The sequence below is a fragment of the Ursus arctos genome, unplaced genomic scaffold (genome assembly GCF_023065955.2).
Source record: "Ursus arctos isolate Adak ecotype North America unplaced genomic scaffold, UrsArc2.0 scaffold_10, whole genome shotgun sequence".
NCBI classification, from domain to species: domain Eukaryota; kingdom Metazoa; phylum Chordata; class Mammalia; order Carnivora; family Ursidae; genus Ursus; species Ursus arctos.
This window is the reverse complement of record NW_026622764.1, coordinates 78,578,963-78,593,889: the sequence shown is the minus strand read 5'-3', so window position 1 is coordinate 78,593,889 and position 14,927 is coordinate 78,578,963. Positions and strand designations below refer to the sequence as shown.

At 39.8% G+C, this 14,927-nt stretch overlaps 1 protein-coding gene across 2 annotated transcripts in view; it reads right to left on the bottom strand.

Moving 5' to 3' along the window:
- ARHGEF4 (Rho guanine nucleotide exchange factor 4) overlaps nt 1-14,927 on the bottom strand; it is a 256,867-nt gene that overhangs the window by 121,950 nt on the left and 119,990 nt on the right. For both annotated transcript variants that reach the window (XM_048215563.2, XM_057309915.1), the window contains exon 3: nt 13,053-13,361. In XM_048215563.2, the coding sequence (XP_048071520.1) occupies nt 13,053-13,361 (309 nt within the window). The remainder of the gene's footprint in view (nt 1-13,052; nt 13,362-14,927) is intronic.

The window sequence follows — 14,927 nt, the reverse complement described above, 5'->3', positions numbered from 1 at the left end:
AAAGAGCACACAGCAGACCTGAGGCTATTATCTTTACTGGGGCCTGTGTGCAAGGTTGGTTCTTAGCTGGCATCTGGAAACTTCGTTCTCAAACCATTCCATAACTGATAAGGATGGGTTCACTGTGGCTGGACTATCTGTACAATTTTTATTTATCAGCCAATTAAAATGAGTACTTACAGTTTTCAATTGTATAATGTGCTTTAGGCCAAACACCTGCTTTCCTTCTAACAGTTTGGAATCTGGTATGTGTTAGGCAGGGGGTGCCATGTGACCAGCCTCCTGCAATAAAAACCTTAAGCACTCAGTGACCAGTGGACTTCCCTGGACAGAAGCATTAGGTACATGTTATTGCATTTTTTTTTTTTCCTGCTGGAGAAAGAAGCAAGCTCAATGTGAATCTTCACAGAAGGGAGAAAGCATGGGAAGACTTCATGGGTCACTTATCCAGACGTCATCTGTGTCTTTTCCCCTTGCTGATCTTGTCATATATCCTTTCACTGCCGTAAGCCTCCCCATAAATATGATTATATGCTGAGTCTCAGGAGTCCTTCTAGCACATCACTGAATGTGTGAATGGCCTTAGAGACCCCCTAATCCCCCCCAAAACCTGCTTAGTTCTTAAAAACTAAACGTTTAGAGATTTCTGGTTCTGCTAGGATGTAATAGCCCCATTCTTTCAAGGCCCTTCCTCTTCCCACTAAATTCCTTAGATATAACACAACAAACGAACATAGAAAGACTGGAAGGTAGAAAGAAGGTGGACTATGTAGAGACCTCAGAACTTGAGACACAATGGGGTGCTGAGTGACCTGGGCCTCCTTATGTCTCTCATATATCCCAGACAAGGCACTGCAGAAGCCTCCAACCCAGAACCAACAGCAGGCACAAACAGGAAAAGCTCAAGGAAAAGCTTGTTTCCCCTAGCTAAAACATTAGGAGAAGGGTGGCTGTTGTAGGCAGAATAATACACCTTATACACACATCCTAATTCCTCCCTGTTATCTTACCAAGCAAACAGACTTTGCAGATATGATTAAGGTTAAGGGTTGTGAGATGGGGAGATTACCTAGGTGGGCCCAACCTGATCATGAGTCCTTAAAAGTACCTTTCCCAGCTGAGGTCAGGTTCAGAGAGAGAGAGAACTATAGAAGAATGGTCAGAGAGATGCCATGTTGGTGCCTTGGAAGATGCAGAAGTGGTCAGGAGACAAAGAACGTGGGCAGCCTTCAGAAGCCGGAAAAGACAAGGAAATGGATTCTCCTTTAGTACCTCAAGAAAGGAACAAAGCTTTACTGACGCAGTGTTTTAGCTCAGTGAGGACCATGCCAGACTTCTGACACACAGAGCTGTAAGGTCATAGGTTTGTGTTGTTTAAACCATTAGATCTGTACTAATTTGTTATAGAAGAAATAGGAAACAAGTAGAGATTCTGGTGCCTGGAAGTGGAGTGTGACTGTAAGAAGCACCTAAAAACATGGAAGTGACTTTGGAATTGAGCAATAGGCAGAGGCTGGAAGAATTTGGAAAAACAGGATAGAAAAAAAATCTAGATTGCCTTGAACAAACTGTTAGTAGAAACATGGATTTTAAAATCATGCCTGGCAGTGAGGGCTCAGGAGGGAGAAGAACATGATAGAGAAAACATAAATTGCCTCAGAGAACAACTAAGATGTTTTGAACAGACTGTAGAAGAAAATGGGCATTAAAGGTAATAGAAGGTCTAGCCCTCATTAATGGGATTAGTGCCTTAATAAGAAAAGACACAAGAAAGATGATCTTTTTTTCTGCCATGTGAGGATATAGCAAGAAGCTATCTCAAAACAGGGAGCAGGCTCCCATCAGACCCTGAATCAGCCAGTGCTTCGCTCTTGGACCTCTAGGCTCCAGAACTGTGAGTAATAAATGTTTGTTCTTTAAGGCACCTAGTCTGTCTTATTATGTTATAGCAGCCCGAGTTAACTAAGACACTGAGTGGACCACAAATAAGGTAAACCCAAAGAAATGAGTTTTGAGACATCATAGTTAAGTCTCTGAAAACTGAAGAGAAGAATAAAAAAAACAACAACAAAAAACCAACTTGAAAGCAACCAGAGAGCAAAGATGCATTACTTAAATGGTTACACCAATTTTAATGACAATGGGTTTGTCATCTGAAGCCATGTAGGCCAGAAGGAAGTGGCCCAACACATTTTAAGTACTGAAAGAAAAGAACTGTCAACTGCCAAACCTATATATATTTTTTTCCTTCAGGATAAAGGGAAAATAAAGACGTTTTTAGTTGAAGGAAAAGTAAGAGATTTATTGTTGGCAAACTTACCCTTAAAGGGGGGCTAAAGGAAGTTCTCTAAAGAGAAAGGAAATGATGACAAAAAAAGTCTGGACTTTCATAAAGAAAGAACAATGGCATGGGTAAAAATTAGGGTAAATATAATAGACTATTCTACTTCTCGTGAACATCAAGTCATTTTTGATGACTGAAACAAAATTTAAAAACCTGTGATATGCTGCTCAATGCATATAGAGAAAACACTTTAGACAATTATCCTTTACAAGTGGGGAGGGTAAATGAACCTCAATGGAAGTAAGATTCATTGGAAGTGATAAAATGTTGATAATAGTACACAATGATTAGTTATATATGTATACAACAATACTTTTAGCAATCACTGAGAAAACCATACAGAACCACATATTCAAAAATACCACAGGGGTGCCTGGGTGGCTCAGTTGGTTAAGTGTCCAACTCTTGGTTTTGGCTCGGGTCATGATCTCATGAGTGATGAGATCAAGCCCCATGTCAGGCTCTGCACTCAGCGGGGAGCCTGCTTGAGATTGTCTCCCTCTGCCCCTCAGCTCTCTCGCACGCTGTTTCTCTCTAAAATAAATAAATAAATAAATATTTAAAAAATGCTACAAATAAATTGTGATGGAATCCTAAAAATTTCCACGTACCTGACAGAAGAGTAATAAGAATACTGGAAAACAGGAGAAACAACCAGGAAACTGAAGCCCTAACACAATAATTACTTCAAATGTCAATGGTCAAAATACACCAATTAAAAGACAGAGATAAGAATAATGGATAAAAAAAATCCAACGTTGTTGCTTACAAGAAATTCACTTCAAATTAATGACAGGTTGAAAGTAAAATATTATGTAAACATAAATCAAAAAAGAAGTATATATATTAATATCAAAGTAGACTTTAGAGCAAAGAAAACCAATTTTATCAATCTGTTCAAGGATATAGATGAGGAGAGAATACTTTCCAATTTATTTTATGAGGTCCATATTACCCTAGGCAGAGGACCTGAATAGACATTTTTCCAAAGACATACAGATGGCCAACAGACATGTGAAAAGATGCTCAACATCACTCATCATCAGGGAAATACAAATCAAAGCCACAGCGAGGTATCTGTCACCTGTCATAATGGCTAGTAACAAAGACAACAAAGGATGTAGAAAAAAGGAACACTTGTGCTCTGTTAGTGAGAATGTAAGTTGGTGCAAGCACTACAGAAAACAGTATGGAGAAGCCTCAAAAAACTAAAAATAGATACCATATGATCCAGTAATTCCACTACTAGGTAGTACCCAAAGAAAGCAAAAACACTAATTCAAAAATATATGCACCCCTAAGTTTATTGTAGTATTATTTACAATAGCCAAGATATGAAAGCAACCTAAGTGTCTATCAATAGATGAATATGTAAAGATGTGGGATACACACACACACACACACTCACACACACACACTCACACACACATACACACACACTCACACACTCACACACACACACATACACACACACACACTCACACACACACACACACACACACACCAGAACATTACTCAGCCATAAAAAAGAATGAAATCTTGCCATTTGTGATGTGACAACATAAATGGACCTTAAAGGCATTATGCTAAGTGAAATAAGTCAGACAGAGAAAGAAAAAAAATCCATACAATTTCACTTACATGTGGAATCTAAAAATCAAAACAAATGAACAAACAAACAAAAAGCAGAAGAAGACCCATAAATACAGAGAACAAACTGGTGGTTGCCAGAGGGGAGGGGGACTGGTGGGCAAAGTAGGGGAAGGAGATTAAGAGCTATAGATATCCAGGTATAAAATAAATAAGATATGAGTATAGCACAGGCGATATAGTCAATAATATTGCACTAATCTTGTATGGTGATAGATGGTGACTACACTCACTGTGGTGAGCATTTTATAATATATATAACTGTTAAATCAATATGTTGTCCATCTGAAACTAATATAATATTGTATGTCAGTTATATATCAATTAAAATTTTGAAAAAAATACTTAAGGAATATTTTAAGCAATGATGTGCAAGACTTCTACATTGAAAACTATAAAAAATTCCTAAAAGCAGTTCAAGAACTCCTAAAAAAACAGAACAACAACCCGTGTTCATGGATTCAAAGATCCAATATTGTTAAGATGGCAATACTCTCCAAAGTGATCTACAGATTCAGTGTAATCTTAACAAAATCCCAACAGCCTTCCACAGCATATATATAAGTAGCAAAGAGAACGCATACATACATCCCAACTCCAAAACTTAATACAAAACTACAGTAATTAAAGTAGTGTGGTATTGGCATAATCATAGATATACAGACCAATGGAACAGAATTGAGAGCCCAGAAATAAATCTATATATCTAAGATCATTTGATTTTTTTTTTTACAAGGGTGCCAAGACCATTCAGTGAGGGAAAGGATAGTTTCTTCAAAAAATGAATGTTGCTGACACAACAAGATATTCACATGGAAAAAACTGAAGTTGGTCCTCAACGTCACACAAAACACAAAAAACTGGTTCAAAATAAATAAATAACCCAAATGTAAGAGCAAGGGTTATAAAAACTCTTAGGGGAAAGCATAGAAGTAAATGTTCATAACCTTGGATTTGGTAATGGATTAGACATGACACTAAATTCACAAGAACAAAAGAAAAAATAGACAAATTGGGTTATATCAAATTAAATACTTTTGTGCATCAGTAGACACTATCAAGAAAGTGAAAGGCAACCTACAGATGGGGGAAAATATCTGCAAATCATTTATTCAATAAAGGGCTAGTATTCACATATATAATCCTTATAACTCAACAACAAAAAGACAAACAACCCAATTACAAAATGGGCAAACAACTTGAATAGACATATTCCCAAAGAAGATATACAAAAGGCCAACAAACAAATGAAGATATGTGCAACATTAGTCCTTATGAAAATGCAAATCAAACCACAATGAGGTACCATTCAGATCCACTAGGTGGTATAATTTAAACAAAAGAATACAGATGGGGGAAAGATGGCAAAGGTGTAGGGGACCTTATTTTAACCGGTCCCCTGAATCAAGCTGGATATCTACCAGACCACTCTGCACACCCATGAAATCAGCCTGAGATGTAAGAAGGTATATCTGGATCTCTACAAACAACATCTTTGGAGAATGGTCTTGAGGTATGAAGGAGATTCTGCAGGCAGATATTAGAAGATAAAAGGAAGGGGGAGGGAGCCTCTGTGCTCTTGCGCTGGGTATGTAAAATCCTCAGGCACAGACTTGCAGACTGGTAGTGGTGGGGAAAGGACTTTAGGGCAGCCCCCCAGACTGAAAGCTGGAGCTATGGGGGTGTGCGTGTGAACCGGGGGCGACTGGTGGTTTTAGAAGCACAAAGGGCAGAGACATGTCAGCCCTGAGAGTGAGGCCTGGGAGAACGGCTGTGGGGTGCACAAACCAGGATGCTGAGGGTTTTTAGCAGTACAGACAGAAACGGAGTCTGTGTGGCCTGGAGAGCTCAGTGAAGAGCAGACTGCAATCTCTCTGTTCTGAGACAGGTTTGGGTACGGTCACTTCTGTTCTGACTCTCAGAAGAGACATGGAAAGCCGCCAGCGAAAGCCCCTAGAGAACAAAAGCCCCCCCAAAACCAGTTCTCACTGAGACCCCCCGCAGGGGGCAAGGCAACTCTGCCCAAACAGGGTTGCCTGAATATCAGCATGACAGGCCCCTCCCCCAGAAGGCAGGCTGAAAGAACAAGAAGCCCATATCCCTAGGGTCCCTATAAAACAGGTGCATCTTGCTTGGATCGTGGTCAATAATTTGGACTCTGTACATTTCTGCAGCCACACCTCATCAGAAGAACTAAGAGGAGAACCCCCAACAAAGGAAAGAAACAGACTGTGGCCTCTGCCACAGAACTAATGTATATAGATAGATATAACCAAGATGTCAGAAATGGATTTCAGAGTAACAAATATCAAGGCAATATCTAGGCTTGAGGGAAATATTAACCAAAATATAGAATCTCTATGGGCAGAAATGAGATCTAATCTGGCCAAACTTAAAAATGCTATGAATGAAATGCAGTCTAAACTGGATGCTCTGACTGCCAGGGTAAACGAGCAGAAGAATGAATTAGTGAGTTAGAGAAAAAAATGATAGAAAAGAAGGAAAACAAGGTGACATGGGAAAAACGAATCCAATTTAAAGAAATTAAGCTGAGAGAGATTACTGACTCAATGAAACATTCCAATATCAGAATTATTGGGATCCCCGAGGGGGTGGAGAAAGAGAGAGGTCTAGAAGATATATTTGAGCAAATCATAGCTGAGAACTTCCCTAACCTAGGGAAGAAAACAAGCATTCGTGTCCAAGAGGCAGAGAAGACCCTTCCCAAGATCAAGCAGAACAGACCAACACCACGAAATATAATAGTACAATGTGCAAATCTTAGATCAAAAGAAAAAATCTTGAAAGAAGCAAGGGGGAAGATATTTCTTAAGTACAGAGAGAGGAACATCAGAATAACGTCAGATCTGTCTACAGAGACCTGGCAAGCCAGAAAGGGCTGACAAGACATATTCAGAGCACTAAGTGAGAAGAACATGCAGCCAAGGATACTGTATCCAGCAAGGTTGTCATTCAGAATGGATGGAGAGACAAGGAGCTTCCAAGACCGACAGAAACTGAAAGAATATGTGACCACAAAGCTAGCCCTGCAAGAAATATTAAGGAGGGGGGTTCTATAAAAGGAGAAAGACCCCAAGAGTGATACAGAACAGAAATTTACAGAGACAATCTATAGAAAAAAAGGACTTCACAGGCAACATGATGACATTAAAATCATATCTCTCAATAATCACTCTCAACATGAATGGCCTAAATGCTCCCATAAAACGCCACAGGGTTGCAGACTGGATAAAAAGACATGACCCATCCATATGCTGTCTACAACAGACTCACTTTGAACCTAAAGATACATCCACCTAAAAGTGAAGCAATGGAGAACCATTTTTCATGCCAACAGACTTCAAAAGAAGGCTGGGGTAGCAATTCTCAGATCAGACAAATTAGATTTTAAGCTAAAGACTGTAGTTAGAGAAACAGAAGGACACTATAACATTCTTAAAGGGTCTATCCAACAAGAGGATCTAACAATTATAAATATCTTTGCCCCCAACATAGGAACAGCCAACTACATAAGCCAACTGTTAACCAAAATAAAGAGACATATAGATAATAATATGTTAATAGTAGGGGACTGCAACACTCTACTCTCAGCAATAGATAGATCACCTAAGCAGAAAATCAACAAAGAAACAAGAGCTTTGAATGACACACTGGACCAGATGGACCTCATAGATATATACAGAACACTCCACCCTAAAACAACAGAATTCTCATTCTTCTCGAACGCACATGGAACTTTCTCCAGAATAGACCACATACTGGGTGACAAATCAGGTCTCAACCAATACCAAAAGGTTGAGATTATTCTCTGCATATTCTCAGACCACAATGCTTTGAAACTGGAACTCAATCACAAGAAAAAATTTGAAAGAAACGCAAAGACTTGGAAGCTAAGAACCATCCTGCTTAAGAATGTTTGGGTCAACTGGAAATTAAAGAAGAACTTAAACAATTTGTGGAAACCAATGAGAATGAAAACACATCGTCCAAAACCTAAGAGATACAGCAAAGGCGTTCCTAAGGGGGAAATACATAGCCATCCAAGCCTCATTCAAAAGAATAGAGAAATCTAAAATACAAACCCTATACTTTCACCTTAAACAACTGGAGATGGAAAAACAAAGGAGGCCTTGCCACACACGAGAAGAGAATTAAAGATTAGAGCAGAGATCAATGAATTAGAAACCAGAAATACAGTAGAGCTGACCAACAAAACTAGAAGATGGTTCTTTGAAAGAATTAATAAGATCGATAAACCACTGGCCAGACTTATCGAAAAGAGAAAGGACCCAAATTAATAAGATTATGAATGAAAGGGGAGAGATCACGACCAACACCAAGGAAATAGAAACAATCATTAGAAATTATTATCAACAACTATATGCCAATAAATTAAGCAACCTGGAAGAAATGGATGCCTTCCTGGAAACCTATAAACTACCAAGACTGACATAGGAAGAAAGTGACAACCAAAATAGACCAATAACCAGTAATGACATTGAAGCAGTGATCAAAAACCTCCCAAAAAACAAGAGCCCAGGGCCTGATGGATTCCCTGGGGAGTTCTACCAAACATTCAAAGAAGATATAATACCTATCCTCCTGAAGCTGTTTCCAAAAATAGAAACAGAAGCAAAACTACCAAACTCATTCTGAGGCCAGTATTACCTTGATCCCCAAACCAGGCAAAGACCCCATCGAACAGAAGAATTACTGACTGATATCCCTGATGAATACGGATGCCAAAATTCTCAATAAGATCCTAGCTAATAGGATCCAACAGTACATTAAAAGGATTATCCATCATGACCAAGTGGGATTCATCCCCGGGATGCAAGGGTGGTTCAACATTCGCAAATCGATCAGCGTGATAGATCATATCAACAAGAAAAGAGTCAAGAACCATATGATCCTCTCAAATGATGCAGAAAAAGCATTTGACAAAGTACAACATCCTTTCCTGATTAAAACCTTTCAGAGCATAGGGATAGAAGGTACATTCCTCAATTTCATAAAAATCATCTATGAAAAGCCTACAGTGAATATCATTCTCAATGGGGAAAAGCTGAAAGCCTTTCCCTTAAGATCAGGAACACGACAAGGATGCCCGCTCTCACCACTATTATTCAACATAGTACTAGAAGTCCTTGCAACAGCAATCAGACAACAAAAAGGGATAAAAAGTATCCAAATTGGCAAAGAAGAAGTCAAACTCTCTTCGCAAATGACATGATACTTTATGTGGAACACCCAAAAGACTCCACCCCCAAATTATTAGAACTCCTACAGCAATTCAGTAATGTGGCAGGATACAAAATCAATGCACAGAAATCAGTTGCTTTCCTATACACTAACAATGATACTGAAGAAAGAGAAATTAGAGAATCAATTCCATTTACAATAGCACCAAAACCCATAAGATACCTTGGAATAAACCTAAACAAAGAGGTAAACAATCTATAATCTAGAAACTATAGAACCCTGATGAAAGACATTGAAGAAGACACAAAAAGATGGAAAAACATTGCATGCTTATGGACTGGAAGAATAAACATAGTTAAAATGTCTATTCTGCCCAGAGCAATCTATACTTTCAATGCCATCCCGATCAAAATACCTATGCCATTTTTCAAAGTGCTGGAACAAACAATCCTAAAATCAGTGTGAAATTAGAAAAGACCGTAAATCACCAAGGAAATGTTGAAAAAGAAAAACAAAGCTGGGGGCATCATGTTGCCTGACTTTAAGCTATACCACAAAGCTGTGATATCCAAGACAGCATGGTACTAGCACAAAAACAGACACATAGACCAATGGAACAGAAGAGAGAGCCCAGATATGGACCCTCAACTCCATGGTCAAATACTCTTTGACAAAGCAGGAAAAAACATCCAATGGAAAAAAGTCTCTTCAATAAATGGTGCTGGGAAAATTGGACAGCTACATGCAAAAGAATGAAACTTGACCATTCTCTTATATCATACACAAAGATAAACTCTAAATGGATGAAAGACCTCGATGTGAGACAGGAATCCATCAAAATCCTAGAGAAGAACATAGGCAGTAACCTCTTCGACATCGGCCACAGCAACTTCTTTCATGACGGGTCTCCAAAGGCAAGGGAAACAAAAGCAAAAATGAACTTTTGGGACTTCATGAAGATAAACAGCTTCTGCACAACAAAGGAAACAATCAAGAAAACAAAGAGGCAACCCACAGAATGGGAGAATATATTTACAAATGACACTACAGATAAAGGGCTGGTATCCAAGATCTGCAAAGAACTTAAACTCAATACCCAAAAAACAAATAATCAAGTCAAAAAATGGGCAGAAGATATGAACAGACACTTTTCCAATGAAGACATATGAATGGCTAACAGACACATGAAAAAATGTTCAACATCATTAGCCATCAGGGAAATTCAAATCAATACCACATTGACAAACCACCTTACACCAGTTAGAATGGCAAAAATTGACAAGGTATGAAACAACAGATGTTGGAGAGGATGTGGAGAAAGGGGAACCCTCTCACACTGTTGGTGGGAATGTAAGTTGGTACAGCCACTCTGGAAAACAGTATGGAGGTTCCTCAAGAGGTTAAAAATTAAGCTACCCTATGATCCAGCAATTGCACTACTGGGTGTTTACCCCAAAGATACAGACGTAGTGAAAAGAAGGGCCATATGCACCCCAGTGTTCATAACAGCATTGTCCACAATAGCCAAAGTGTGGAAGGAGCTGAGATGCCCTCAACAGATGACTGGATTAAGAAGTTGTGGTTCAAAAAGAAGGGGGAATGAAGCATGAGAGACTATGGACTCTGGGAAACAAACCGAGGGCTTCAGAGGGGTGGGGGTGGGGGAATGGGATAGGCCGGTGATGGGTATTAAGGAGGGCACGTATTGCATGGTGCACTGGGTGTTATACGCAAGTAATGAATCATGGAACTTTACATCAAAAACTTGGGATGTACTGTATGGTGACTAACATAATAAAAAAATAATATAAAAAATTAAAAAAAAAAAGAAGTTGTGGTTCATATATACAGTGGAATATTACTCAGCCATCAGAAAGGATGATTACACAACATTTGTATCAACATGGTTGGAACTGGAGGAGATTATGTTAAGTGAAATAAGTCAAGCAGAGAAAGATAATTATCATATGGTTTCACTTATTTGTGGAATGTAAGGAATAGCAGGGAGATCATTAGGAGAAGGAAGGGAAAAAAGAAGGGGGGGTTAACGGAGGGGGAGATGAACCATGAGAGACTATGGACTCTGGGAAACAAACTGAGGGTTTCATAGGGGAGGGGATGATGGGTTAGACCGATGATGGGTATTAAGAAGGGCATGTATTGCATGGAGCACTGGGTGTTATACGCAAACAATGAATCATGGAACACTACATCAAAAACTAATGATGTACTGTGTGGTGAATGACATAACATAATAAACAAAAACAAAGGAAAAAACAAAACAAGGCACAAAACAACTGTTGGTGAAGATGTGGCGAACTTGCAACCCTCATATGTTGCTGGTGAAAATGTAAATGGTGTGAACGCATAGAAAACAGCTTGGCAATTCCTCAAAAATTAATCATAGAATTGCTGTATGTCCCAGGATTCCACTTCTAGGTATATACCCAAAAGAATAGAAAACATGTATTTAAACAAAAGTTTATATACACAAATGTTCCTGACAGCACTATTTATAATATCCAAAAGGTGGAGACAACCCAAATGTCTATCAATGGGTGAATGGATAAATGAAATCAAACAAATATATCCATACTATGGAATATTATTCAGTCCTAAAAAGGAATGAAGTACTGATATATGCTATAACAAAGATGAATTTCAAAAAGATTATGCTAAGTGAAAGAAGCCAGACACAAAAGGTCGTATATTATATGAAATATCTGAGTAGGTAAATCCATAGGGACAGAAAGTAGATTAAGTTCTTTTTTTGTTTTGTTTTTTGTTTTTTATTTATTTATTTGACAGAGAGAGGGACAGCTAGCGAGAGAGGGAACACAAGCAGGGGGAGTGGGAGAGGAAGAAGCAGGCTCCCAGCAGAGGAGCCTGATGCGGGGCTCGATACCAGAATGCTGGGATCACGCCCTGAGCCGAAGGCAGACACTTAACGACTGCGCCACCCAGGTGCCCCAGAAAGTAGATTAGTTCTTGCCAGGGTCTGGGGAAATGGGTAGTAACTGCTTAATGGGTATGAAGTTTCCTTTTGAGATGATGAAAATGTCTTTGAACTCCATAGAGGTGATGCTTGCAAAAACTTTGAATCTACTAAATGCCACTGAATTGTATACTTTAGCGTGGTTAATTTTATGTTAAGCAAATTTCATCTTATTAAAAAAATGGTGGGTATTCATGGATGAGGGAGACTCAGGGATGTGTATAAAACTGCTATTTTCTAAAGGAAAAGAGCAAGAAACAGAGTATGGGATTGGGTAAAAGGAACGGTGTATGCACTATTAAGTCATTTTTTAATAGGCTGACAGTTTCATGCAAAAATCCTTAAGTCACAATGTCCCTAGGGACAACATTTAATTGACCCAATATAATTTTAATTAACTTAATTAAGAATAGTATACCAGAATGTCATGCTCCTTCATTAGTAGAGCTAACACTGCCCAGTGTCTAACACAGTGCTTGACACAGATGAAGTCCTCACTAAATGGTAATTACTACAGAACAGCTTGAGGGCTGGCCCTGCCTTCTTCAGTTCTGCTCCAATACCTTGCAAAGGGCTGGACACAGGCAGAGACAAACTGCAGAGAGGGAAGAGGAGCCACAACCTCTGGCTCTGGGACATGCCACTGTGAAAAGTCTCTCCTGCAGGGGTGCCGGGGTGGAGAGGCTGGAGAGGAGCATCATTGTGCTGTACCCACAGGGCCCAAGGGGAACAAGCTACAGCACAGGAGAGTCAAGGGAGAGCTCAGGAAACGCAAGCAGCTACAGAGGAAGAGGAGATACGAGGCCATGTCTGATGACACATGGCATGTGAACAACGTACTTGGAATCCATCGTTACGTGCTATCCCTTTGTGCATCTTCCTTTCAGCTTGCACCTGCTTCTTCAACCTCCTTCTCTGCATCTTCTCCAGCCACAGGTCATCTAAACTCATGCGTGGGTGCCAAGGAATGATGCTCCTGGGTTGTGAAGGAGTCTCCTGGGGGACATCCTCTGCGAAGATGGAGGGGAGGGTCCATGCCACCCTCTCAGTGGTAGAGAATGGCCTCTGAAGTGGCTCAATGTGAAAAGCTTTCTGACCGTGGGAGCAACTGGGCTTCTTGCCTTGGTGTTCTTCCCACCACATGTGGTTCTGGAGAGCAGAGAGGAGAACATATCAACTGGGCACAGTGTCTTTTTTCTGTTCAGTTTTTTTGGGTATTACCCCATCTTTTGGTTAATCCCCAAAATACAAATTCCAGTGAAATACTTTGTTCACAGTAATTTTGGAAAGGGTGAAGATTAGGAATAAAACAAAAGTTGTTTCTGTAAAAATCTACACTTTCTAGACTATTTTAAAAAATCAAGTCTTCTGGGGCGCCTGGGTAGCGCAGTCGTTAAGCGTCTGCCTTCGGCTCAGGGCGTGATCCCAGCGTTCCGGGATCGAGTCCCACATTGGGTTCCTCTGCTGGGAGCCTGCTTCTTCCTCTCCCACTCCCCTGCTGTGTTCCCTCTCTCGCTGGCTGTCTCTCTGTCACAAAAATAAATAATAAAAATAAAAAAAAAAATCAAGTCTTCTAGCTTGATCAAAGAAAGTCTTGAAAGTAATTACAGAACTTGGCATGCTCATTAGAAATACTTTTTAAAGGTCAGTAGTTGGGGCAAAAGCTCTTGCTTAAACAATATCCCCTGAGAATAGAATTTGAACACAAGCACACTCAGGCACTTCTTAATTCTTTCTTGGCACAGACATTAACTCAATGTACACAACAGCTGCGCCTTGCCTGTGCTGCCCTCACTTTGTCCCAGTTTAGTTATCCACTCAGGCACCCTAACTGAGTTCAAAATAAAATTTGTCCATCCTAACAGAATACTTGAGGTTTGTGTTGACATGGCCACCCTTTCTGTTCTGATCAACTCACAGGCACTGGGAAATGAAGCGCTTTTTTTCGCGGGTGTTGGTCAAGTCTCATGACCCCCACTCCCACCCTGTTCCGGAGGACACCTCTTTCACAGCACTTCTTTGAAGGTCATCCCCAATACTTTGTGTATATTATTTGGTGGAAACAAAGGTGACATTTCTTTTCACTATTTCAAGAGTCTGCCTTAAATAATGTATCCACATGCACATGTATTTGTATGTATGCACACACTCCCACAGGGAGAGAGAAGAATATAGAGGAGGAGGAGGAGGGAGCATAATTGTTGCTTATGGTTTTGGGGTAGAGCCTGGGAACTCAGACATTTCAAAGCTCTCCAGGTAATTCTAATATGCACCCAAGGTTGAAAATCACTGTTTATTTTGTTTTTTAGTTCCCAAATATTGCTCTAAGTTTAAAAAGTGCTTTCATTTAGTTTTCTCTCCTCAGCTCCACTGTGGGTTAGAAACAGCTGGTATATTATCCATATCCTACAGATAGAGTCTTGGAGAGCTTCAGCGATTGCCTGAGTTCACACAGCTCTGTGTGTCATCATACTGTGATTCTAAACCCCATGTCCTTTCACTATTCTACAGCGTATAAATTCCTGTTGTTTCATAGGTAGATAGAATGACTCCATAATGAGCAAGGACAACACTGCAGACTCTTTTATAACTCTCAAAGTCCCCCCAAAAGGAATGGATGTTAATTGAGCACATCTGTATGCAAGGCTTCCTTTTATGCACTTCATGTACCCTAGGTAAAGAAGATGGGTCCTCCTAATGCCATTCAGCAAGTAA